A 27,435-nucleotide genomic window follows, 5' to 3' on the forward strand; every position below is an offset into this window, starting at 1 on the left:
ATGCTTAACTCCCACAGAAGTAATTTAGGTTGAGGCTTTTGTGCAAATTTTGGTTTATCTTTAACCTCAACTTTCAAATATGTGATGCTAACGTGTTCCTCCCTGTGCACTGAAGATCAGTTTGCTTAAGATGTAATGTAACTTTCTGGACAATTATTTATATGTGATTACCAGATAACTGACTTACACTAAGACATGTCTGCAGGCACCACCACTGCTAAAACTCAAGCAGCTGAGTAATTCTCAAGAACTTGCATCTCAACTGATCCATCTGGCTTCAGTTTGTACTTCTCTGTGTCCTTTTGACAATGAAAGGTCCATGGTAAAACAGAACTTCTCAGTTCTGGTCAAGCTTGAGCTGATTCAGAGGAAGTTGACTATATTCCACATCACCATGGCCTGTGCTTAAGACATGTTTTCCATCACAGAAGGTTAAGGCAAATATTACAGGATCCTAGCTTTATGTGCTACAAAGTATATTGGCGAATTCTTACCTTGAAAGTAACCTGATAAAATTTAAAAGGTATCTCAGTTTGGGTTTTCCCCCTCTTCATAACAAGCTGTTGTAATCAGAGGCACAATAGATTACCTAAGCAGAACTGTACAAAATATTTTGAAATAATATAAAATCTCTGGAAAATTCCGTTACTTAATAGAATATTGTTAAAATGAGCACTCAGTTCCCTCTTGTAGAAAACTCCCTCCAAACCCCACAAAAATAAAAATAAAATAAAAGAGATGGCTCTGTAAGCTCTTTTGTAACAAAATGCTTCTATTGACTAGGTGATCCTCTTTAGAGTTCTGTTCTCATCAAAATATTCAGAATAGAACATGATTTCCAATAAATAAATAAATAAGTTAATTAAAATCCATGTCTACAGGAAATGCTCAATTTTAAAATAAGAAAAAAAGATGGAATTTTAACCGTACCTGATCAAGTGTGCGTTTTGCCACTGAATTCAATCCTACCTGTGTTCCATAGAGCTTCTTTTAGTTTTGTTTTTTTTTATACATGCACACACACACTGCTGTGTTACTGTACTGGAAAGTGTTTGTAGCTGCTTTAATATGTATACTCCAGCAAGTTGAAGTTAATGCTCTACTAAGCACTTTTCACACTAGCTATACAAAAAAAAAAAAAAAAAAAAAGGCAGTTAAATGTTCCTTGCACCACTAAGTAAGTATAATAAGAAACCACTACCCAAAGGCAAGGTAACTCCTTGTGAAAACTTAATACAGGCTGGCAAAGACCTCTCTCCTCCAGTTAGTGCCTCCTGAAACAGGTATGAGGAGTTGAGTGGTCTCTTCTGCTCATGTGCACAGAGGAGAGGGAGCGATAGAAAGGAAACAAAGAAGGAAGGAATGCAAGTAGAGAAGAAAGTCACAAATGGGATTTAAAAGGGTGGATTTTTTTAACCAAGTATTCACCAAAAACCTCAGATTCTGAAGATAAAACCAATGCTTGGACTGGCAAACAGACAGCTCTGTATACCCTTTGTAATTTTAGTGGCTGCACCAAGGAAATACACTATTTTTTACTCCTTTTTGTTCTCCTAAGAGAAGCAAGGTTCCAAAGCATGGCTAAGTACAAGGAACAGAAAGAAAAGAACATCCTGTATGTATATTTGAATCTGAAGATGGTCTTATCAAACAGATACTGCTGTAATCAGTGTCTAGATAATTTTTAATAAATTCTAAAAACTCTGTTAAGTTAAAACATCAGTAGACCAAATGCTGACATTTTGCCAACTCTCTGAAGGCAGGATAAAGCTACACAAGGACCCATCAACACCTTCTCCAAAATATGCAGCCACAATGACAAGAGGTTTCAGCCACTACATGGCTCAGTACACAACAGCCATTGTGCAGAAATCTAAGCACAAGCCGAGAACACGCTGTGGATTTGGAGAACAGACACAGATCAAACTCCAATGACACTAGGAAATATGGACACACATCACGTGCCAGTTACTCCACATGCACCTTCACTTATATCACAGGTTAATCATTGTCATTTCATCCAGCCATACATCGCATGGTCTATTAATTATTAGTTAACAATAATTTACTACTTTTTTTTTTTTCTGAATTCTAACAGTAATTAGAACTGTACACGCAGTGACATTCAAATAAAGCTTCTTGCTCTTCACAGGGCACTCCTGATGAAGAAACAGAAAGAGAAGATGCCTTGTTTAAATCTTACTGAATAGATGCATTCTTTTCGGACCATATTTCTTTTCTGTGCTTGTTGATTTATTTCATTGATAACTACCAAATATTTATGACAATCCAAAAACTGAGACTCAATTCAAATGTGTTTAGGAGATAAACCATTGTACCCGTGTATGCATAGTTAAAACACAGAGAAAAGATGCCATGCCAAAAGCTAATACTTAGTTGTTACTAATCTATAAAGTCAAAAAAGATGATGTGTTTAGTCACCAGGTAGAATTAATTTTAGCACTAGTATTCAATCCTTTCACATTTTAAAAGATTCCAATCATGCTGATAGCTGGTTTATTGCTCTCTTATGGACAAGCTGTAGTATTACGGTACGTATACAAATTCAGCACAAGAACAAACTCACCTTTTTGTTTTATAAAAGCACATTTTCTGTTGATTTGAGGTGAAGATGTTGGAAGCAAAATTGCCTTCTTCTCAAATCTTGTATTTTTTTGTTTGGAATTGAGTAGAAAGACATGGTACCTGAGACGCCTTCACTATTAACCATCCCTGAAATAAATGCATATCTAAGAAAAAAGTTTTGATTTTGACAACACTGCATATGCTGCAGGAACAGTACATTCAAAAATAAACTTATAAATGGAAATAATGTTGTTTAAGCTCTGCCTTCCTACTGTTAACCAAAGACTTTCTTTTTTTTTTTTTTTTACACCAGTTTTATACTGCTCCTTGAGCTAAATATGATCCAGTTGCACCTCTTGAGAAATTGTTTCAATTTGTGAAGATTCAAACTCTGCGTATATTGAGCGACCTGCTAGCTCTAAACTGGATGTTCAGCTTATTACCTGTCATAGATCTTTTCCTCTCTATGCTGGCTTAACATCTCTGCAGGTTTTTTTGGCAAACACCAAGTTGATTGAAGCATTGTACAGCTGAAAGGCAATTACAGAAAGGTAGTACAGCAGGAGCTCCAAGGAAACATGTGGTCAGTATCTTTAGCATCTTTAACTACATATAGAACCACAGACTACATACAGAACCACAGAACAGTTTGGGTTGGAAGGGACCTTACAGATCACCTAGTTCCAACACCACTTCCACATTTATGTCTAGATATCTATATATTATCCCCGATTGCTTAGCTAACCATACTTCAGAAACTTCTAATGATGGAGGTTCCACAATTTCCCCAGAAAATTTCAAATCCGGGCAGCTTGGTATTTGGGAAACTTCGCTGAAGTCTACATCTCCTTGCTGCAGTTCAAGTTTTTTGTTTGTTTTTGTTTGTTTGTTTTCCCCCTGGTACTATTTACACTGAGTGTGCTTAGTCTCATTACGGTAAGCAAAGCCTTTCACTTGAACAATATTACCGCCACCACCCTTAGCCTGCTCTTCTGTAACTCCATCAAACAGCTCATTTCTTCACCCTCCCTTGTCAGTCTCTTCAGGAATGTTTTCTATGAGCTTTACCTTACATCAAGTTTAGTGCCCAAAACTGGACTGAGTACTCCAGCACAAACCTTTCCAGAAATGAGCATTTTATAGAAGATATTCTCATTATTATAGACCAAGACAGCATTTACCTTCTTCACAGTACAATCCTGTAACTTTTGTTCTCTCCATCAGTCACTTTTCCTTTTCTCCCTCAACCCATTAATGCACTACTGCAGCTTAACCAGAAGATCCCCAGCCTGAACTGCTGTACAGCATTCAGTCCACCTGTAAATGTAACTTCGTAGATGTTAATTTAATTGCATCTTTTTTTTTATATAACCAATTTCTTTGTGTTACAACCCTATCCTCCAGCCCATTCGCAACCTATGCTTGCAGAACATCACCTGCAAATATTTGTATGCTCTAGACAAGACAAGGTAGCATTTGTTTGTAAGAATTTGTTTGCTGGGGGAAGGTCACCTTTCAAATAGACATCCCTGAGCACAAGATAAATCCTAATGTAGTAAAAATAGACTGCGACCCTCAGAGACTCAAGAATGTGCAAGCAGGGAACCGTTACCACTGGAAGCTGTTTGTTTTTCCTAAAGCTGTACAACTCTTTGGGGTAAGAGGCAAAAGAGATAATGTGATTGGAAATATTTTCCATATAAATCCTTTGTGTACTTGTACGTATGCTTACTGGCATCCCCCCAACGATCCAATATAAAAAGGCTTTTGTGCAGCTGGTCTTTTTAAGTCCTGTATAATCTGAGAAGTTGTAAATCAAATTCTGTTTCTTCCCAGTGACACAAAGACTAAGCCTGTGTTCCCACATTCATGACAACGTTTGGAAAAAAAGTGAACATTCCCCTTCAGTGTGAATGAAAGTTGCAAAGACTGAAAAACTATCTAGGTTTTGTTCTGGAGCTTGATATTCCACACTCACTATCTGGAAAAGGTCGTGATGATGTACTGATTCAGAGAGCAGTAGGTTCCTGTGTCTACCTGATCCAACTGGATATGCTTTCTTTGCTAAGCAATTTTAAAAACAATCAATACTTCTTTTTAAAGTAAGAATAGAAATCCCGCTACTACATCCTCCAGTTGGAATTATCCTTGGGAATATTAACAGTTGATATATTAGGTAATGAATATCCCACACACCCTCTACAATAAAAACGTTACACAAAAAAAATCAGGCATGATTGTTTTTCTGATCTACCTATGTTTTTCTTCTCTCCACATTAATATTCCTGATGACAAACAACATATGGGCACATGAACTAGTACCTCCCTTTCAGAGTGCAGAAGCACATCCAAGCATTCTTTCAGCCAAACCACCCAAATTTGATGACACCAAAAAGCCACACCCAGAACATGACAGTACGCACAGTTCCAAGGAGGCCAATCTCTCATCCATCACAACTCAAGTTTAATGAAGCTAGATTCAGAAACACCAAGTCAAGTGAATAAAACAGGCCTACAGATTCCTCTGGGCCTGGTATTCTCTTCTCTTGCACTAAAACAAAAGGTTTCCTGTACCTTCCTTACAGCCACCTGAAGTCCATCTTAAGCAGTAGGAAACCAAAGGAACAGGAAGGAGAGAAAGCTCCAGCCCCGTGTTCAAACTGTGTTCAGCTAAATGGCTTTCTATGTCACCTGCTTTAAATAACACTTGACAGGAAGGGGAAAAATAAATTCAAGATTCAAAAAGACAAATTTCTAGGAGAACAGGTAAGGAAGCTGTTTTTACATTATCTAGCAACTTACTGGGGCTTCCTGCCACATTACCCTTTACAAACAGCTGACAAGCTACCAGGATACAGATTGTCAAATTACTAAGGAAAATGTTCCTTCAATTATACATTTTTCCATTAGCCTTATGCATGAGTAAGAATTTGAATCCTAGGAACAATATTGCATCTCCTTGAGGAAGCCTTTTAATTGCTTTGGGAAAAAATAAAACTAATTGAAGACAAATTTATAGAGTTCTCTAGTATGACTGGGACCAAGTCCAAGTGTGCTCGATCCCTCTACTGCATTAGCAAAGTTTTTCAATACAAAAGCATTGATGAATTTCTTTTCAATCCAATGCTAACATTAAATATTTAATACTTTGAGAAATCGTTTATAAGAATTTAGTAGCAGGCTGTTTCTAGCACATATGGTATGGTATCAACTTTCTACATCTTGTTCTCTGATCTTCTCTATTTCTGTTCTTCCTAAAGCCACACATTTTACCCTATTAAAAAAAATAATAATAAAAAAAGAGTATTGAAAGAAACAAAACAGCCTCACGCCCCTTGGCCAACAGCCACCTCCAAACCTGCCATTTGTTGTAACTATATGCTTAAGGTCAGATTGCAACATTTTTAAATGAACTTGCATGTTTTCTGAAAAGCACATTACCAGATAAACTGTAACACAGAAAAAGTCACCAGTAGCTCCAATGTTACAGGTGACTAATTAAAATCTAACTTCACTGTCACGTAAAGCAGTAGAGATCCTTATAATGAATGGACAGAATAAACTACTGCAGATCAGAAATTATAAAACTAAATTAGAAACTCAAATCTCATTTGCTATGAAAACAAATGATTCTTTGTTCTTGAAAAGGAAGTTGCTAAGCTAATGCAATGAATCACCCTTCTGCAGTCAATTTCTGATGCTTAATCCTTTCTATACCTTCTATTATCTAATTATATATGCATCATACACTTCAGCACTTTGTGAAGAAGTACGTACCATTAACATCTCATCCCACAGCTTTATGAAGTCAAAATTACTCAAAATTACCCTTCCCCCACATAGGTTAAAGCTAAAATTCTATTACTTGTTTGAGGAAAGGCTAGGACATGTATTAACTTCTTTCTCTGAAATGTATAGATTCAAAGATTCAACACTGTGCATCAGCGATGGCCCTCACTGAATCTGATGAAAAGATACTGTTGTGGCTTGCTGAAGTACCATCGATTCTACATATACACAGCATCTCCTGTTTTACCTATTATTTTACTTTTATACCTGCTACACTGGGTCTGGCTTAGACATAGCTATTTTCATAAGAGCTCCTAGGGTGCTACAACTGGTGTAACCTGGCTGACAAGATTTTACCTGTTTCATGATGATCACCACCATGTTAGAGATGAAAGTAAGACTGTTTGAATCCTGTATTACAAAATCAGCTTTCAGTGTTCACTCTTTTGCTCAAGTAGAAGCAGCAGTGCTCTATGAACAGAAGAATCTGAATTCCAAAGAAAGTGGCAACGTGAAGCTCTCAGCAGCTCAGTTGGAAGCAGAGCCAGGAGTTGGACTCCACGATCCTTGCGGGTCCCTTCTACCTCTGGATATTCTATGATTCTAGCAGCGTCAGTACACTTGGTGAATCTGCATTGACAGCATTAGTGTGTAAATTGTACCTGTAGTTGCAGCTTCTTTTCCTAAAGTGTTGGAAATATTGATTGTGAATTAGAAACGAGCATTTTTGTACTGAACATCAAAGTCAACAGAACAAAGCCTGGGTGCACAGCTGGATATTCTGTATAAACAAGCCCATCTCTTTATAGACAGCATATCTTTCTTATTCCTATGAGCTATTAAAACCTTTAGAATCAACCTTATCTTCTCCTTCACAGAGTATCTAGTTTGCCTATGAGGCAGAGGAGAAAGGTGTTCTGGCAGGCATAATTTTCATTGTTCCAGTCTTTCGTGTGTGCGTTATTTCTTTGTTGTTGTTTTTCAAGCTGAGATTTTCAAATAGGTCTCCAAGCCTTAAAACTGAAGAAATTATTCAGAAACCCAGCCACAGGTGGTTCTTATGCCCTAATTACAGTACTCACTGCTTTCTCAATTTCTCACCCATCAGAGGACACATATCTCTTCTCACATAAAAGGGGAAGGAGAACATCTGTGACTGAGTGTGATACTGTTAACAACAGAATTTAATTGAGAAACATTTTTGCATCTCACATTAGGTGTGTCTCTTCGTTATCTGGTATGTTCACGGCTGACAGGAAAATTATGCCTTACATCTGTACAGACGTGTAAATGCCTCATTAAGTTTAATAATTATCTGTTAGAAGGGTAGTTCCACAAGAAAAACTTTGCCACTGGAAAATAGAAGTGACACAATGAAACAACACTGCAATTGTATCATCACTGACCTTGCTGAATTAATTCACCTGTCCAGAAATATTTTTATAAACATATTAATAATGAATTCTACATTGTAAAAAATGTATAAATGGGTTACTCCATGAAAACACTATCAGGTAGCCCATGAAATTAGACATACTGTATTTTGAGATTTCAGCTCAATTCAACCTGAATTTGTACGTTAATTTACATATGACAAAGAGACGAAGCAGAAGGTGGACAAGGAAGGACACTCCTATGAAACACGACATAAAAAGGAAACTTTTTACAACCATTTTTTTCCCCAAAGACTACAAGTTATCATCTTCGACAGATAAGATCAGAAGTATATGACTGATTGCATGGTGTTCTCTAGAACTAACACACAAACAAAAACCACCACTTGCCTGGATGTGGCAAAAGACAAATTATTCCAACTACAAAAAGCTCCCAAAAACCTCCGTCTTATAGTCAAACAGGGATTATACAGATCTGAGAAACCAAAACATTATCAGCCTTCACTCACAATAAGGAAGAAGTTCGACAAACCAAGAGCAACCTTCATACTAGCCAACTACATATTTTGACACATAACATTAAACAAAAAATTAACCAGTTTATTATATTTAACATATTTACAAAATATTACAAAGTACTGTAACTCCATCGTTGCATGACAACAAAACCTCCATACAAGCAAAAGCAGCACATGAAAGAGACACTCCAGAGTATTTAGGAAGTCTTTGGTACTCAAAATACAGTTTAAGTTGCAGCATTAACTCAATTAACACAGGGCATTAAACACAGACAATGTGTAGATTTATGCCACAAAAGTAAGTTGAGCTATGGCTTTCATTCTTCTCCTAGGCCGATTACTGGATTCACGAATTGCTTAGAAGCTTTACAGCAACTTTAGGATGAAGAGACTACTCAAAATAATTCTAAAACCAAGCTGTCAAAAATGACTGATATATTTTTTAACTCACTGAATTAAATTGCCTCTTCTCAGGACTATAGAACAGCAAAGCACTGAACACTTCACAGATCTAGAGCGTATTCCTCTACCCTTTGAGCAGACAAAACTGTGAAAGATCAGTTTTGTCTACTTAAGGAATATAGAATCAGGCTCACAACAGACAATAAAACTGTGTGGCAAAACATGATCAAAGAGTATACCCTAGACTACACTGCTGTACAGATAATTTACAAAATGGTTTGTGCACAATGTACATATTTACAAATGCTCTGAATTGTTCCATCAAGTAATTAACATAATCACAGTTTACATAATTTTGAGGTAAATCCTTGAAAAGTTAAGAGCAGAGTTTCATCGGCAAGGCTGAATCTCACAAGTGGAAGATTTCTAATTTGCAGATCCTCACTTACACCTGGTCACAGCAGTGTATGCTAGGTGTAGCACATGGATTAGATGGTTGCAGAGAGGAGGGGATTTCTGTCATCCTTTGTGCTGTGCTTGGTTCTTCATGATGGCCAGAAGGAGGCCAGAAAGAAGCAGAGAACACTGGGGGCAGCCCAGGAATCTAAAGCGCATACTAGCACGGATTCTGTTCTGTGGATGGACAGTGGACACGATGCTGCTTGTACAGAGGGAAAACTTGCAGTGTTCAATTGTGCAGTGCACACTAATTGCACGATGCCTGTGTGAGAAGGGGACAGGGAAAAACGAAGAGAATGTGGAACAGAATGAATTCACTTCCTTGATTAGACAAATTGGTCTTAGAAGAAAACCACATTTAAGAGCTTTACTTTCTCGGAAGTTTTCAAACTGGGTTAGAAATTACGTAAACATTAGAAATTGCACATCTGAAGGCATCACCCACACTTCTTTTAATTTACAGCCGTTCTAACACTACAAATACCTCAAATTACTGCCTCACCCAAGGGGTAGACACCACTTTGAAACCTGATGTTTCAAGCTACCTGATCTGTATACATGGGGGAATATTCACAATACCACAACAAGACCACTCGTTGCCTTGCCATTAACATCCTAGGGGACAAGAGAGGAACAGGCACACTACTCTGCGAGTCCTCTCTGCGTTACCATGGAAGAGCACAAAAGGTGTCCATCTCCATCTCCTAATTAGGAATAGAAGCTCCTGTCTAACCATGAAAAAAACATTCATAGTTGGAAGCATCAAAAAGTTTAACTGAATCAACCATGATGTTAAGACAAACAATTTTGTTCTTGAAAAGTAAAATCATCTTGCATCAGTATATCCTGCTACAGGCTCTTGCACTACAATATTTAATGCTAATGCTCAGAACTTTAAAATGAATCTTGTCGGTTGCACTTTTACGGTCAGCTGCTTAAATGAAAAACACACAAAACAGCTGGAATAAGACAGATTCCAGAATTCCAGCTTCATTGATTTTTCAACGGCAACACCTTGTCAATACACCTTTTTAAAATGCTCTCTTTAAACAAATTGTTAGAACATTTAGGCAGGGCCTCAAAGAATTCAGTTATAATTATATATGCATGAATGCTATTCATATTCACTACATTTGTTTCCTTCAGGTGTTTTTTTGGTTTTGTTTTGTTTTGTTTTTGCTTTTGAGTGTAAAACTGTTTAGAAGGTGATAAGTAAGGTAGTTTGATGTTTCAAGACAAGTCTATGCCTACTGGAATGACTGAACTCTGTTTTCTGCATGCAGCGATAAGGAACAGTAAGCCTTCATCTCCTTGTACCATCATCACAGATGTTAGCTAGAAGAAAATAGACTTATTAAAGTCTATTATTCTAAAGGTCTAAAGACCTAGTATTCAGCCATAGCTAGTATTCATGGTGTACTACAGGGAGAAATAAGAATAAAGAAATTTGTTTTCCAGAGATCTTCTGGGAAGGCGAAGGTTGGACTTTGTACTGATCCCCAGTGATGGCAAAGTGTCAGGTTGTTTCTTGCACAGCTCTGGGCAAGGTAATGTTCTGTCAGCACAAATTTCATTATAAATCCCAACATTAAGAATGGAAGGTTCAGACAGACAAAAACGCTGCTGCTTAAATACTTAACAAGACCAGTAACACTTTAAAGTTATTAAATTTTACAATCCCTGAAATTGCTGGTCAGCAGAGGAAAATTTAATTCATTCGTCCTCTTCAACATAAGTAGATGGAAACCAGCCCACCTAAAAAGAAAAAAGCACAACAAAATACATTTTTTAATAGCCAAACTAGGTAAAAGAATGGATCTGTTCAGTAAATATAAGAATAACAATACAAAGTTAAACATGACTGACCTGCCACAGTTAGATTGATTATTCTAAAATAATTTTAAAAGAGTAACTTATAGATATGATGATTTCAAGACTAAATGCCTCCTCACTTGAAGAAAAAAAAAAAGAAAAAAACACCTTTGCCCAAATTGTAGGTCTATGCATTTAGGAAAAGAACAGCTAGAAAAGTCAGGAGCAGAAGTAGCTTTTACTATAGACAGGATGCTGCTACCTTTAGAACATGCAGATGGGAAGTTAAGTATTTCACAGGCTTTGGCCAGGTCCAGAGAATCACCTTACAAAGGAAATAGCGACCGATTCCATTGCATTACATGGAGTTGGGTCCCGCTGCTGACAATGGGACTTTTAGATTAAACAGAACCGGAAGGCAGAGATCACTGTTTTACACTTCATAACTTACAAAGTTATCTCTATTCTGAAATTAATGATGTGTCAAATAAGGATTATATTAGACACACAGAGAAGCAATGTCGTATTATTGTCTTATCTATTCGCTTCGTTTTTTCATTCAGACTTTATTCTTAAGTTAATTTAACACTGGTGAAAGACCTCAAAACCAAACCTAGAACACAACTGGAACAAGTGATTGCATAAGCATTTTTTGAGACTACATTACCAAAGTATCTACAGCAGTGATCTTAGATCTTATAATCTCAAGGCCGGGCTGTGAAAGCCATCAGAAGGAATTCTAGTGTACAACAGGGTGTCTTTTAGGAAGCAGGTAGCCACTTTGGAATGGGATGCTCCATTTTCTTTGACATATTAAGGATATGGAGTGATCACTTCCTCTTCCTTATTTCTTTTTGCCTGTTTTCACTTTAAGATCATAACCAGTTCCACATACATTTAAAAAAAAAATCTCTAAATTGCTTAAAGCACTACATCTGGACTTATGCTCCCTCATCTTCTACTGGACTTGCAACTTTCATTTCCAGTGTCCATACAGTCCGCTTTCCTCCAGTCCACTTATAAAACAGGAGAGAAAAAAGGCATTCCTTGACCTTGCATCTCAGCTCTTTAGACAAGTAAACGGCAGCCCTGAATTCTCCTGACTAATATGCATTAAGGAGCAATACAATAAGATTGAAACAATATAGTCTTTGTAGGTCAGAACTGAAACCTTATTTCCATACATTCAAAGCCAGGCAAGTCTCAGAGTGCAGCATGAAGTGACTTTGTAAAAAACACTACTAGAATGTATACACCACTTAATCGGAACTTTTTTTTAATCGGAACTTTTTTTTTTTTTTTCTTTTTAAGAGATCAAAAGCAGAAGCCTCTTAAAAATCCATGGCTGATTCCACAGCATTATAGTCTAGTAAAGAAGTGGCAATCCTCCTGCACGAAACTGCAAACCAGACTCCCAGCACCAGGAACTCAAAGAGATCCTGAGGTTCTGACCTCCCCTCCCCCAAATTCATGTGCAACATTTCAAGATAAGTCAGCAGTAGCTGTACTATTAATCCTGGTTATTTTCCAACCATATAATCTTGTCCAAATATTCAGCCTGGCAGGTTACATTAAATAACCAATTAATATAGATGCTGGGAAAGCTAGCTGGCAGGAGTGCTGCCTGGCTACTATGAAGCAGATGAGAACATGCAAACCTTTTTTTGTCTCTTAAATACACAAGGTGCAACAATATAGGAACACACCTTTTTACAAAATCACCCACAGTGAAGGCAACACAAATAAGACAAATAAGACAAAAACAACATACCCTTCCATTTACTTCACCTCTCCACCAGCCATTCGCACTCATCTTTGTATAAATTTTTACAACGTCCCCTTTCAATAAGGACAGCTCTCTCATGTCTCTTGCACAGAAGTCATACCTGGCTATGGCAATGCCTATCACCTTTGGGCTTAACACTGAAACAAAACAGAAGTTGGTATTATTAGAATTTGTTAATTGACAGCTAAATAAGGTAAATAACATTACTGTAAAATATAAGACCATGATTTCATGAAAACATACACTGACATTAACTTTACGGAAATATGAAAGCATCTGCACTAAAGATATCAAGAAGGTTTCATTGTAGGTGAATGGTAAAAGTTGAAGGGATTAATGATTTGTTATAGTTCGCTATTATTAGAAAAAAATCAAATTTAATAAACCGTAAGAAAATAACTTTCATCCCCCAAATTGCTAAATACATTTGAAATTATTGTATTTTTGTGTTTCATAATAAAACTTGCTGCCAGTTACATGCATCAACATATTTTACTGGTCACTAGTTTCTTTCCAAATGAATTATTAGCAGCTACCGTTGGTTTACATTTACCCCTCTAATGAAGCAAAACAGAATAAGGTGCTGTTCCTTCAGAAACAATTCCCCAGTTAAATATTAATGCACATCAAATTGGAAGTTAACATCAGCATGAGAAAAAAAATTAGAGTGTCCACAGCAAATTTGTATAGATCATTTGTTACAACCTGCATGAACACCAGCTAATATATTCTCACTCTTTTCAGGACTTTATTCTGTAAATCACCAGTGAATCTGCTCTACAAATCTCTCAACAACAAAACAACGCTTTTAAAAAATTTCCAAAGTTTCAGTGAAATTATTACCCACAATATTCAATCTACATCAGTATGTAAGGATTTTGCCAATGTCAAGCACAGATATTTTAAGCAACAAAGAGTTGTAGAATATTTTAAAGTAACAAACGTAGGGAAAAAAAATCTCATCTGAAGACATCCTCCGCCAAAATCTTTACCCTCTTGTAGAATGTCCTAATAACCCCTCAACCTCCTCAGAGGCAGCTAGGAGATAATGATCAGCCTAGAAAAAACATCTACTACTCTCACACTTCAAAATTTGAATATTTGGCCAAAGGATTGATATATAAAAAACACACACACAGATATATTAATGCCTTTTATTTTGCAGTTTTCCACTGCACACCTTTGTAGGTAGAAATTTATATGCACAAGCCAGCTTCCATCTGAAAAGATTTCAAAACAATTTTTTGTATAGTCACGAGGGATGACTTCATTATACTATACATAAAATCATGGTTTTTCCCCCTCAGAACCTTTTCCAATTTCTTAGAATTTCCCAATTGTCCTCAGGAAATACCAGTAAGAATCTAGTTCTCACAGTGCTCATGTTTACAGCATGAAGCTATCATAAAAATCTAGGCCATATATTAGGTGTGTTAAAGCTCAAACATACTTTTTCCCCTCTATGCAAGTCAGCTGTAGACATTATTTGTTTAGATCCTGACATCAATATTATGTCTATATCTTACCAGGATTTCAGTAATCAATTTTGCAGGGAAAGAGCACAGCACAGGCAGAAATTGTTTTGAAAAGGGAAATAAGAAAGGAGCTACTGGTTGTAGTGTCGGTAACCATTTACAAGCGCAGCAATATCACTGTCAGATTTGCAGAAGCAGGGAGTGATTCTGGGCAACGGCGTATCACTACATGTTCTAGAAAGGAGGAAAATGGGCAAGAAAGAAGGTAACACGAGGCAAAGATGAACAAATTTGGGAAAACACAGAAGGAAAAAATGACAGATGGAAGAAATGCGTGGACAAATAACGAAGAGGGAAAATACCAAGAAGAACTAGGATAGAAAAATAAAGTAGGGCAGATGTGGGGAGAAGGAGGAGGAAAATTCTTTTTCAAGTTGTGACTCCAGCGAGGAAAACATGACAAAAGCAAGAAAAATCAAAAGCCTTGAGACAGGAAGTAGCAGAATTTAGATTAATTTAGAATCCAATATCTAGATTTTCAAATAACAGATGTTTCTTACAGGAAATATATGAAAGGAAGCCAGTCAATTAGGGAATACAGGAGAATTCCCAGTGTTTCTTTTGGAAAACTATTAACCCCATCTCTCTGGTGACAGTCACAAAAAACTTGAACAGAGATACCAGTCCTGAAATCCCAATCCAAGCTGTCCCTGGGTAAATCCTGAGAGAAGACAGCATGCAGAAAGGACGCCCATATGGATTGGAAAGAGTAGAAACACTGAGTCAGGTACAGAAGTAGGTACAGGAAGGGGGTACAGGGAGAATAAGGAAGGAGAGAAAGGATTAGCAGCAGAGATTGATGGAAAGAAAGGGCCCAACAGGAGAATGTGAAGAAAAAAAAAAAAAAGAAATACCAAGAAAAAAACAAAACTATCAAGGAAGGAGTAATAAAAAAAGACCACGTATATTAGGAAGGAGATACTGGGAGAATGAATATAAAACAGACTGGAGAAATCCAAGGAAAGTGAATAAAAGGTACATCTGTAAAAGGGAAAAATACAGTTTTGCTTAATCCAGCCTTCCCTTCAGACAACAGAAAGAGAAGACAGGGAAATGCAGTCAGCTTTGCCTCACACTGGAGCATACTGGACAAGTTTCACACTGACAATGAGATAGATGGGCTGCCAACAAATTTTAATACTAGCTTGGTCCAACGTTGAAGCCACTAGGATGCAAACAGAAGAGGCTCCATGGGATTAGCTCACATTTCTGCCTGTGCTTAAATTCCGCAAGGGTCACTGCCATAGCACCCAAGGGTTGCTCTAATTAGCTTCCACGCACCTTGAAGCCATGTACATTTTCGTGAACTGTTTAACCAAACCTCAGCTCTATTATGCAGGCATGGGCAGCACCTCCAGTACTGCTCAACAGCCAGCTAAACTCTTCTTGTGTGTTACCAACTTCCACATCTCAGCAGAAGTAGGACAGTTCTGAAGATACATTTTTGGAAAAAAAAATATATATTATTTAAAAAAAGTATTTATTTAATGTAAGCTTTTTTTTTTTTTTGCGTATTTTAAGAGCATAACTAAGAACAAAGTATTGTAGCCTATCAAATCATGAAATACCACTCAAACAGGTATATACATGTAAGCTTAAATTAAGAATTACTGCTTAGTGTTGTCCCTTATTACTCCGCACTTGTGTAAAGAAATACTTCATGAAGCACATTGTGATATACAAGACATGGAATCCTTACTTATTTTTAGTTATTTATGAATTTTCCAAACAAGTAGTTTTTCATAGGGGAAAAAAGAAATATTATTATTTGTTGAAATCATATGTGGGAATATACAGGACTGTGTGATAGGCTCAGAGTAACCCCGAGCCTTGATTTCTTGATTGCTGGTCTGTCATTGTGGGCCAATTCATGACTTCCCCCCCACTCCATGGAACACAGACCCAGTAAGAGTGCCTTTATGATTAAGTATCATGCAACTGAAGGAGAGACAGGTCATCTTTTATCCTGGCCCTGAAGGTGACTGCCACATGCTCAAAGTACTCACCTGCAATAAAGTACCAAAACTTAACTCCTTTGTGTTTGTGACTAAAATAGGACTCAAGAGCTTCAGACATTCTAGCTGAATATTATGACCATAGGATAAACAGCTCTGCCAAAACAGCTTTTTATTCATCTTTTCTACAGATGTGTCCCTTTACGTAAATAAATGTTAACTGGAAGAGTGCCTTACAGCCTGTATTCTCAGTCAATGCTGTGACTACTGCAAGGGAGTAAGTATCTGTCCTCCAAAAAGAACTATAATATAAGGACACATCCTTACAGATAGGAACTGAAGAAACGAACTCAAAGAACAGTGAGCCTGAGAGCCAAAACATTCAAAGCAGCAAAGGACACTGTGACTGAAGAGCCTGGCATGAATCAATGGAGGGCTCGCTGGCGGCACTGCCAACGCAACTAAACACACTAACCATTCTAACTCCTGAGCTGCCACCTACTTGGGCTTCCCTCTAGAAACTACAGAGCACCTTGAGAATCCTCCTCAGAGCCCTAAGCAATTTAGACCACCTTGGAGGGACAGAAATAAAACACACCGATTCACATCTTCTAGCCAGACTATGATTACAACTGCATCTGGATTCGTGCATGGCAGCCACCTCCCTTTCCCAGTGCCAGAGCTGGCCTCGGTCCTGGTTTGGAGAGCCTCGCAGTCCCTCTGTCCCGTGCACACGGAAGGCAGTACACGGAATGAGAGCGAATGCTGCTACATTATATAAGTACCTCCTGCTGGATGTTCCTCAAAGGCATTTACCTTCCCACTAGCAAAATCCCGTTCAAATTGTCCAGCAGTTCAGTTCACATCTTTGAAGACTGTGTCGTAGAGACCAGAACAGGTCATAATTGCTCTGGTACATTAATTGAGACTAGTGCTGCTACTACTACTAATTCAAGCATTTCTATGCACTCTCATTTTAAAATGTTTGCATTTCTTAAAGCCGAAGAAGGTTAAATAAGAATCAAGAAAACAATATTTGGAAACAGATGGATAAAATTAATAGCCGTGTTAACGCAGAATTTAAAGAAAACACTTTCTACAAAAAAAGACTACTATGCTCTAAAACATTTCTGCAGTACGATTTGCTGCAGGGATGGGACGAAAATATTATTTACCTACACACACTGAAATTTTTAAACTTGTGCAACTGAACCAACACATTAAAATACAAAATTTATAAATGCCACAGTTACACAGCAAATTAATAGTCAATTCATTGATTCATTGATTGAGTCTGGTGCAACTAGTGAGCTTTGCAACAGCTATTCAAACTCCTTTACTGTAACATACACTTTTTCAAAAGTTTAAGAGTTTGATTTTTGTTTCACTTCAGGAATAAAATGCAATAACGCTGGTTTTGGACTCGGAAGAACTAAAACATTAAATTCGTCCCTTCCCTCGCATGACACACAGAAATAAACAGAAACAAATTCAGAATATAAAAGCAGTAAAGCAGTACCTGACCAGAAAGGAGTGGAGGAAGGGGGAACAAAGCTGTAGTCTGGAGGAGTTACAAAAGAAAACCCACAGAACAAAGAGGGGGCTTAGAGAAAGAAAGAGAAAAAGAGACAAGCAAAAGAACATTGAAATATTGGCACAAGATTTAAATAATAGCTTTTTAACTATATAATTCATTGATAATAAGGAAACTAAGGTTCCCTACTAAGGATGTCTGGAAGGAAATTGACTATAATAACTAGAAAATTTGGATCTATGATTTAATTTTTAACAATTGCATTTTTCAAAGAATAAGGTAGAAAGGAGACACTCATTCAGGGTTTCAGAGAAGCAAATTAAAACTGCAGACTCTTGCAAATATAACTTTTTTCTTTTTATTTTTTTGTGCCCCACTTCGTGAGAGTACAAAAGCAGACACTCATACATATAAAAGAATTCCTCCTGAGCCCAAAAAGACTAGAGTCACATGCCCTTAAGTAGGAATATAGTCAATGCAACAGTTGAAATGGGGTCTAAATAATATGCACGTGGAAAAAAAAAATAAGCCTTTTGCCCTGATAACAATTAAGATCAATAGCAATTCCTCAATGGTACTGTCTAAGGACCAAACAGGGTTTCTCATTTTTGCAGTTCTCCCATACTTGGGTGAAAACCCCCAAGCAAACGAAACAGGCCTAAGTTTGAACCAGCAAACCATCCCTACTCACTGTAACAGCTTCCACGGGTGAACATCACAGATGTATTTGCACTACTGCCAACAAACCCAGGATGTCCTATCACCATATTTTTAAATGCAGAACTAGTTGAAATGGAGTTAAATGGCCACAAGTGGAACTATATTTTGTTGCCCTGTTCTCTCATTTTGTCACTCCTTTGAAGAAGCAATGCAGATCCCTATCATCATATAACATGCAAAACCTAAATAAGTTGAGATATTTGCTCCCAGCTGTGCACTTGGAAAGTCTGTCCTCAACTGGATAAATAGTCTAGCCTTTAAATAACACCCAATATTTAAAATATATTTTCATGTACATAATCTATGGGTTAGTACCTGAAAGTAATAAATACAAAAGAAACATACCCCAGGGCCTCTTGCACACTAAAAAACTGCCTTCTGATCATTCACAGTAACAAACCTTTCTCTGCCTCTAAAACTAAATGGATTATCTGAGAACGCACGAGGTTATCTGAGGAACATCTTTATACTGGACCCAGTAACCCCAGGTGACAACTCTGCGTGGAAATGCATTATGCAAACCAAAAAGACAACTTTGCTCAAGCAGTGCATCCATTCTTCAGGATAACTGCCTTATTGCTACAGTAGCGTCATGACACAGCAAAACTATCACATTACTACACACTAGATACTACACAGGGCGGGGGGTAGCTGGTCCTTTCCTGTCCATACACATCTTCATATTTCAGAACTTTTCCCTGTGATATAACTGACAGTTTGATTTTTTGCACAATTCTAGTCCACTAAACCTGTGTGGGCAAGGAACTCCTATAAGACTTCTACAGATAACCAGTCTTTTCCTAGATGTCACTGGTAAAAGTTTTGGTGTTGGCCTTCATGTATGGTCTAAGGACACTTGTTTTACTTTACTTTGTCAACAGATGTCACATTTACACATTTAATGCACATACAATGATGTAATTAACGTACATCCTTCCTAGTCTACAGTTGATAAAAACAGTCATTCAATATTTGGCATCATAATTTAGGTACATTTAAAACAAAGTTTCACAACGATACAGATTTCTCAGTTGTGCTCTGCATCAGCAGATTAGAATAAAATGCCAAGAACTCTTTTAGCAGAAGGAATGTCAACTGTTCTTTTCCATGTTTGCCTTCGTTTCATTAAAAGGTTGATCACTCCTCAAACCTAATGCAAGAATTAACATTTCTGCATAGAGAAAAAAACAAAACACACAAATGATCATACTACACCTAGAAAAGCCTGGAACTGAAAAATTAAAAGTCATCTTAATTAACTTGAATTTCTATACTGAGAAAAGGAAATGTCTAACAGCTTTTACAACCACATTAAAAGTGTGCATTAAGTATCAGAATAGAGTGGATGACTTATCTAAGACCAGAAGAACTTCTAATTAAAATGCGAAGCAAAATTAGCTGTTTCCACAAAATGAAAACTTTTTTTTTTTTTTTTTTTTTAAGAACAAAGATTCTGAAAAAAGATTCTAAAAGGAAAAGCAAATTCCTTGAAAATATATGATGTTACAAAGTTATTTGTTAGGATTCATATGAGAAATTACAAATAAACTGAAATGCCACTTGATTCTTTCCTTCAGTGAGCAAGTAAAAACTTGACAATTACCAAAAATAAATTCAATCCTTTCTCACATTGTTCTGGAAAGCGAAGTTAATTTGTTATGGCCATTCAGCTTCAGGACAGCTCAAAGACTTTATCTGCAGAAAATGATACAACTTCTCCAAAGCCTACAGTACTTTATCTGATATTTTTCAGAAATACTTTCCCACTTATTCTGTCAATTATACATGCTAAAGACCAGCTGCTTTGAATAAGCTGATGCCTTTTCAAAACATGTCCTCATTAAAACACCCAGATACACTGTCACGTGAATAGTGTAGTCCAAAACCCACTTGAATTCAGCTTCAAGCCAAGGAAGTCCATGGCATTCATTAGCTTCAACTTCATGCTTGTTAAAATGTGTTAAGTATAATATTGAGTAATTACACATCCAAAAAATGTGAAAGTGCCCCTCTCTCACTTTCAACAGCTAGGGGTTTTTTTGCATTGCAATTAGATGGAAAGAGGTCAAAGAAAACAGCCGTGTGGAGGTTGACACTCAGGGCCAAAACAAAGCGAACCCTAATGTCCAACTGCTGCCCTATGACTTGTTTCCTTCCTTAAACAAAACTGCATCCCAAAGTTTATCAACAGCTTTTCAACTTCAGTCCTGCAGGGTTCACACAGCCTCAATACATGGTTGTTTTAATATCAGCTTCGTAAAAACTAACAGGACAGTTGTAAAACTGAGCAACATGACTCACAGATGGGCTGCTAATCAGGGAAATTTTGCTTTAAGAAAAATTTACAGGGACATGCTGACACTTAAAAGAAAACTGTCAAATCCATTAATTGAAGTGTCATTCAGAGTAAATCTAGGTAGGCTAGAGAACCGTGGACATCTATTAGGTTTTACACAAGTCTGAGAACTGAGAGTTTTTTGGTCAGTTTGGCTTAAGAGAAAACCTGCCTTTCCTCATCAGTACGCTCTGTAATATTAAATGGCTGAAATTTACTGTAGCAGAGATGCACTTTTTCATCCCCTTGACTAAAATGAGAGTATCCCACGTTCATTTCCATTGAATCCTGTGAAGCATGAAACAATTGAGCTCATGCTCCAACAGAGTAGTAGGTTGGTGGACAATATAGATTATAGATATACGCTAACTGGTCTAAGAAAGGGAAGAAAACCTGGTTTTGCTCACATTCAGTAACAACCAACCAAATGCAAACAAAACCAGACAAGGCTTATTGTCTCAACAATTTAAGCCTCAATGCTATGAGGCAGGAATGGATGAAGAAAGCACAGGGGATGGCAAGAGGAAGAGAAAAGCAACAGAGATCACAAGGTAAAGGGAGAAAAAAATGGGACAGAAATCCACCAAGAACAGATATATACTGAGACACAGCACAGCGGGGAGAAAACAGACAGAACTCCTGGGAAGCAGTGAAAGAAAACAGAAACAAAAGGAATAAAGAGGAATTAGGATACAGAGACAGAGTAAATGAAATGCACAGAGACACAATGGTTTCTTACAATTACCTATCCTAAATTATCTTCACTTTAATTAGGGGAGGAAGAAAATCTCTGAAGCTACAGAAATGTTATGGAACAGAGAGAAGCAAGCAAGTAAACAAAAGCTTACAAACACAGCAGATGAAAATAATTCCACCAGCTTCATCATTACTAAGACTAGACTGGACTCTATGGTCTTTCACAAGAGTCTTTGTATTGTTAAAATCACCATCAATTCTTATTTCTCTGGTATTATATAGTACAGTACAAAGCTACAGCCACTGTCTGCAGAACTGCAATATTTGCTCTTTGACAGAAATGGTATATATTTTCCAGAGGTGGGCCATGTGGTAATTTTTATCATTAACACTGAACTTGCATGTGTTCTAGGAATCAAGCCAGCTTCCACTTAAGATGTAATGTGTTAGAAAAAAGGATACCATGTGCATTGTAAATCTCTTAAATTTACTTCTAAATTTCAAAACTTTTTAATTGCTATTTACATTGTACAGTAGTTCATTTACTTTTAGAAGCACACAGGCCTGTAAATAAACATCTAAGGTTAAAGGGAAAGCATAAAAGTAATTATGATACGGTCAATCTAATAGGGGTAGGTTTATCTACAAAATTTGTGGTGTTATTGAGATCCTAGTTCATACAGCTGCACTACAAGACTGATTTATTTAAATCCTTTTGTAAGGATTAGAAATTGTCACAGATACTTATTAACACTTCAGCAAATATCTGAAAAAAATAGGCAGGATGTGATTTATTCTCTCACCAGAATTCCTAATAGATTTTTGAATATCAAGGAGATTTAATGTTTGGCAGCAAGACAAACTTGCTAGACATGTTTATAAACCTCTTGACAGATCTGAATCTGCTTAGCTTAAAAAAAATCCTAACTAAAGGCATTACCATATTAATTGGTTATATGTCAAAAATGGAAAATGAAGATATTTAGGGTACCTTTCCCTTGTAATATTTATGATAGAAAATAGTACTTAAATTTAAAATACTTACAGTTGCCACCTGTTCTGCTACTCCTTTGACCCGATGAGTTTTCAGGTTCTTTATATGGAAACTGAAGAGTAGTATCCAGACTTCGAAAGCCTTCTTTGAGAGAGTGGTGCTTATAGTACTCTACAAGTTCCTTCCAGAAAGGAAAAACAACGTCATTGGAAACTGAAATCACATCCTTTTCAAGATTCTGGTGCACAGTCAATGTCAGTTTTATAAAATAAGGTTACTTGTATATACAACATCCCACAGAGCACATATATTATAAAAATCAAGCATCCTAAATATTGGTTCATTTTATACTTCAACTCATTCAATAACGTGTCATTTAATCCTTACCCTGGCGTAAGGAACACATTTATACAGTGAACGCTTATTTTTCACTCAAATGATACATATATGCTTTTTTTTTTTTATAGAATTTTATAGTCAAGAGTCAACACTTACTGCTCCTTTGAGCCATGCTGAGCATGTATTTGCTACTCTGCAGTCAGGCTGAAGGCAATGTTCATTAAGTATATAATGGCAACCGTCTGTTTTCCCAAATTTCTTTTGCAATATGTGGTAGTCATCCACAAATGAATTTATAAGCACAAAGACCCCAAACAGGCATGTAAGGTTTGCCTATAAGACAACAACTTGATGTGCAGATACATGGACCATATATGAAAGTTTCAAGGTTCTGCCATTATTATTTTTCCTTCGTAGTGTACATTGCATTAAAAAAAAAAAAAAAAAAAAAAAAAAAATAGCATTTCACATTTTCCTTGGGCCCAATCCAAAAACTTCCAAATTTTTTCATATACACATTGAATTGGATCACATAGTTTATGTAACCAAGGAGATAAATTACTGAAGTTTCTAAAGAAGGCAGCACCCATCAAAATACTGACAACTCATGTTCTTTCTTTGCAACCTTCAACCCCTGTCACTGGCTTAGATTTGAATCAGTTCTAATAATGACAATATCATACAGTTTGTACTAGGAGCCTGGAATAAGATTAGAAGTACCAGACAATTATAAGCAAACATATTTAATTTGATTAATGTTACTTCAACTGTGAGATTTCACTCTTCAGAAATGCAATCGCAAAGCAGTGTATTTACTGCAAACCCTTCACTCCTACCACTAACTCCCTCAATCATTCCATTCTTACATTTAGATTTCTAAAATCAAGAGTTGACCAAGCCAAACTTGGGTCAAAATAAGGAAATTGTACTGTATTCAATCAATTCCTTACAGTTCAAAAAAAAACCTAAATAATTAGCCCACATCAGTTCAGCAATATATTAATTGCAGCCAACAAAATTACTCCCAAATGATTTAGTCCAAGATTACTGCCTAAATCATATGTTTGTGATAACAGACTGAGGCTTATCTTCTGAACTGAACTCTGGAACACTTTGCTTCCCATGCTGTGAGCTGTTGTATGTCTCTGGAAATGCTTCTAAAACTGTTTAAAGCTAAGTAAAATCTACACCTGCTTTAAACAGTTCATAGTCACAGACTGCCAGACACTACAAGTAAGCAGGAAGGCCAGGAGAATAAGAACTGTTTGCGCTTTGTTACTTTGACATTAGCATAGCAGGCAACCCACAATGTCAGCAACCAAATTTTCTTTCACATAACACCAAGTACAAGAGACATTGAAATTACCAAGGCAACAGAGAGGGTGATTTGTAAGAAGCAGCACTTAAATTAAGATTTCCAGATAAATGGAGAAACAGTTAGTATGAAACTTATTTTATTACCTTTTTTACACCACAAGTTTGAGAATTATGTGAACTGGGAAAGATAGCAAGAATATCAACTAGACAGATTCTATTAATTGGCAAAGTACGTAAAATAGTTTCAAATTGAGAATAAATTCAGGTCTTGATGATTCAGTTGCTTTTAAAACCTTTACTTTTAACACTAGCAACAGTCAAGAAAAAACTGGTGTCTTACACACTCATTACACAAATTAAAGTAGTAAACTTACAAACAGGTAAGTAGCCACAGCCCCTACCTGTGTGGACAAGCTTCTAAGAAGTCTGTCACATCCCTGTAATCCACACCAGCCTCTGAGCTGACTTTTCACTGTATGTCCTTAGGCATGCTTTACACTTCTCAGCACATTTTAATTACTCCCGTGAAAGTTTTTCAAATGTACTATGTACAATGTAAAACTACAAGCAAGAGCTGTTCTGCTTCATTTTTTCCAAAAATACAGAATTCTGTCACTGCAAATCCATGGCTTCCATGGCTTTCCATGGTTTCCATGCTTGCTGGCTTATGTCTCTTCTGCTCCCAATTCTACTCAAACTACTTTTGTTCCTCTCTATTTCCAGCCATGATTACTTTTTCCTCTTGCATCTATCCAGGACTAAGTAGATGGTTCCACAGCATACGCAAGCAGTACTTACACTATCACTTGTCAATTTAACTCTCAAGGGCATCCTTTATAATATCCTAAAACTGAGTTATGAAATTAGTTTTTCCTAATTGAATGTTAGTAAGGCTGAACAGGTAGCAATGAGGCCTGAAGGCCTCCAGTGTAAACACTACAAGTTTACTTTGTCCTCTCAGATCTCTGATGGAATGCACGTTCTTTTTGTTGCCTTTTTACCAGGGGGTTGCGTACTGTACTTATTTCTGATCCTTCAGTTCTATTTTGAAATCTCCATCACTGCATAAAACTGCGTCGTCAGAAGCAGTTATCCAGGAGGACAACTCCAGCTCACATGCTTTGTCAAGATTTTAGTGTGGTCATATGTTTTCATCAGTTTCCAGGCAATTATTTATAGTGTTTGTAGACAAAGTAGCTACCTCCTTCATGCATTTGAGAAATGCCACCATTTCTTTGTTGTAACCAGTGGTAGGCCCCTAGCATCCACAGCCCTAACACTAAACACTTCCTGGATTTTAAGTGCCAAATGGTATCAGATTGTGGAAACAGGTTGGTGCGTTTTTCATCAGGAATTTTATGTTCTTTTCATTCTAATGGGCACTTATTTGAATCGGGGTCACACAAAACATAGATTTGCCCTCTTTTTTTAAACCACTTGTAGACTGTTCTTGTTTTACAGAGTGTCAGTGATTCAAACAAAATAATTTCTAAGACCTCCTAGTTTTAAAGCTTGTCTCCTTGCTCTTAGGTTGCACTGTCTTTCATTTTGCTTTACTGCCTTAGAGAATTTGGATATACATGCAAAAAGGCTGCAGTATAAGTGCAAACTAACTGATGGGACTAAACATAATATAGTGAATAAGCTTACAGTGAATAAGCAGCCACACATTGCTGGAATTTAGACTAGTTGGTACTGACCCCAGATGACTATTCCAAAATGGATTTCTAAGCTATCAGCAGTTTAGACAGCCTCATTCTCCAGATACACTTCTTTACTCTTTCTCTGGTGTACCATGACCAGGAAAATTAGCTCTCCCAAGTTTTTCTGGGCTCTCTGACACAGCTCCAACTTCTGTCCTTCTCCCTCTGAACTCACACATCAGTAGGCATCGTTCTGCTCCTCAGGACACATAGGGGGGTGGGGACAAGGAACCTTCACCTAACTACTTCTGAGGATCATTGTTCATTTTGAAACATATTCAAAAACATCAAATTCTGCTTTCAATATTTATCATAATGCTATAGTGTGCTGATATATGGGATTCAAATTCCTCCTCTCATCCATACACCACTGCAAGGTACACAAGCCAGCCCTAAATACATAACATTAAGCACTTGCCAGCATCACTTAAAGTTTAAAACATAAACATCTAAAAAAAAAACTATTTGCAGGACATGATTCAAATCTCTCACTCTCACAACCTTCTGCAATTCTACAGACCAAAGCAGCAGACAATTCAACATCAAGTTACACAAAAATCACACCTTGTTAAAAACCTAATCAATGCTTACCATTAAATTTTTAAATTTTCTATTTTCTGCAATGTGGAAAAAGCCATCTCTTGTTAAAATCTTGATGTGTTTCACTTCGTTATTGTACCTGTGGGCAATGAATAACTTATGAATATAAATGTGTTTTTAATCAGAGGCAATCAATAGTTACCTGAGGGCCTGCCCCAGTAACACTATACAAATAAATTCTTAGGACAAAATGTATATCCGTGCCAAAACAAAGTTGACATCTAATTAACCAAATATATTTATTAAAGTACAGCTGAAGAGGTAATCTATATTCAGAAAAGAAGTTGCAACTAATTGTTCTAATCTGGAATTCCCACATTTTGCTTGCTTTTAAATTCATGCTGATAATCAATATGAAAGCAAACAAGACCTTCGTGATAACTTCTGTCCGTAGAATTTTATGAACATGTTTTTCTGAAATGCAGAGTTTTAACAAATTCCTACTGAAGACAATTGCTTAAAAGAAGCAGATCTTATCACACTTCAAACACTAGCTTAGTTTTACCCAACATATTATACCATCATTTTCGTATACCTGTTTGCTATACTAACACTATAAAACTACTACTTTTTACTTTAAGTCCATGCATTTGTCAGCAAATTCAGTTTTCCTAAATTGACTCTTAAAGATAGTGTACGGTCATATAAATTGAAAAACTTTATTTCTTTCCTTATCAATTTCAAATATTGAGTTATTTAAACATAAATGAAAACAGAAAAACTTTCTGTAGACCTTATCCCACTTACTTAATACTAATCGCATATTCTCCTGACTCTTTGGTTCTGTGCCGCACCAGGTAAGTGCTGTTTACTCTGTTAATAAGTTCACTCTCTGCTTGTAATCTTTCCATTGCTCCTGCAAACCTGCAACACAGAAAAGTAAAATTGTCTGAGTCCTCCCGAAGGTACAAAGATAGCTACCAAACATGCAGCGCAGAGTCAAGATATTCTGCACGAGATG

The 27,435-nt window shown here is 36.8% G+C and overlaps 1 protein-coding gene across 5 annotated transcripts in view; it reads right to left on the reverse strand.

Moving 5' to 3' along the window:
• Positions 1–8,348: 8,348 nt before the first annotated feature.
• The window catches only part of VAV3 (vav guanine nucleotide exchange factor 3), a 182,576-nt gene continuing 163,489 nt past the window's right edge, over positions 8,349–27,435 (reverse strand). For all 5 annotated transcript variants that reach the window (XM_072041523.1, XM_038182697.2, XM_027463277.3 and 2 more), the window contains 5 exons: positions 27,222–27,338; positions 26,466–26,553; positions 22,567–22,696; positions 12,732–12,883; positions 8,349–10,903 (listed from right to left, as the gene is read on the reverse strand). In XM_072041523.1, the coding sequence (XP_071897624.1) occupies positions 10,862–10,903; positions 12,732–12,883; positions 22,567–22,696; positions 26,466–26,553; positions 27,222–27,338 (529 nt within the window). In that variant the 3' untranslated portion in view covers positions 8,349–10,861. The remainder of the gene's footprint in view (positions 10,904–12,731; positions 12,884–22,566; positions 22,697–26,465; positions 26,554–27,221; positions 27,339–27,435) is intronic.

The sequence above is a fragment of the Anas platyrhynchos genome, chromosome 8 (genome assembly GCF_047663525.1).
Source record: "Anas platyrhynchos isolate ZD024472 breed Pekin duck chromosome 8, IASCAAS_PekinDuck_T2T, whole genome shotgun sequence".
NCBI lineage: Eukaryota > Metazoa > Chordata > Aves > Anseriformes > Anatidae > Anas > Anas platyrhynchos.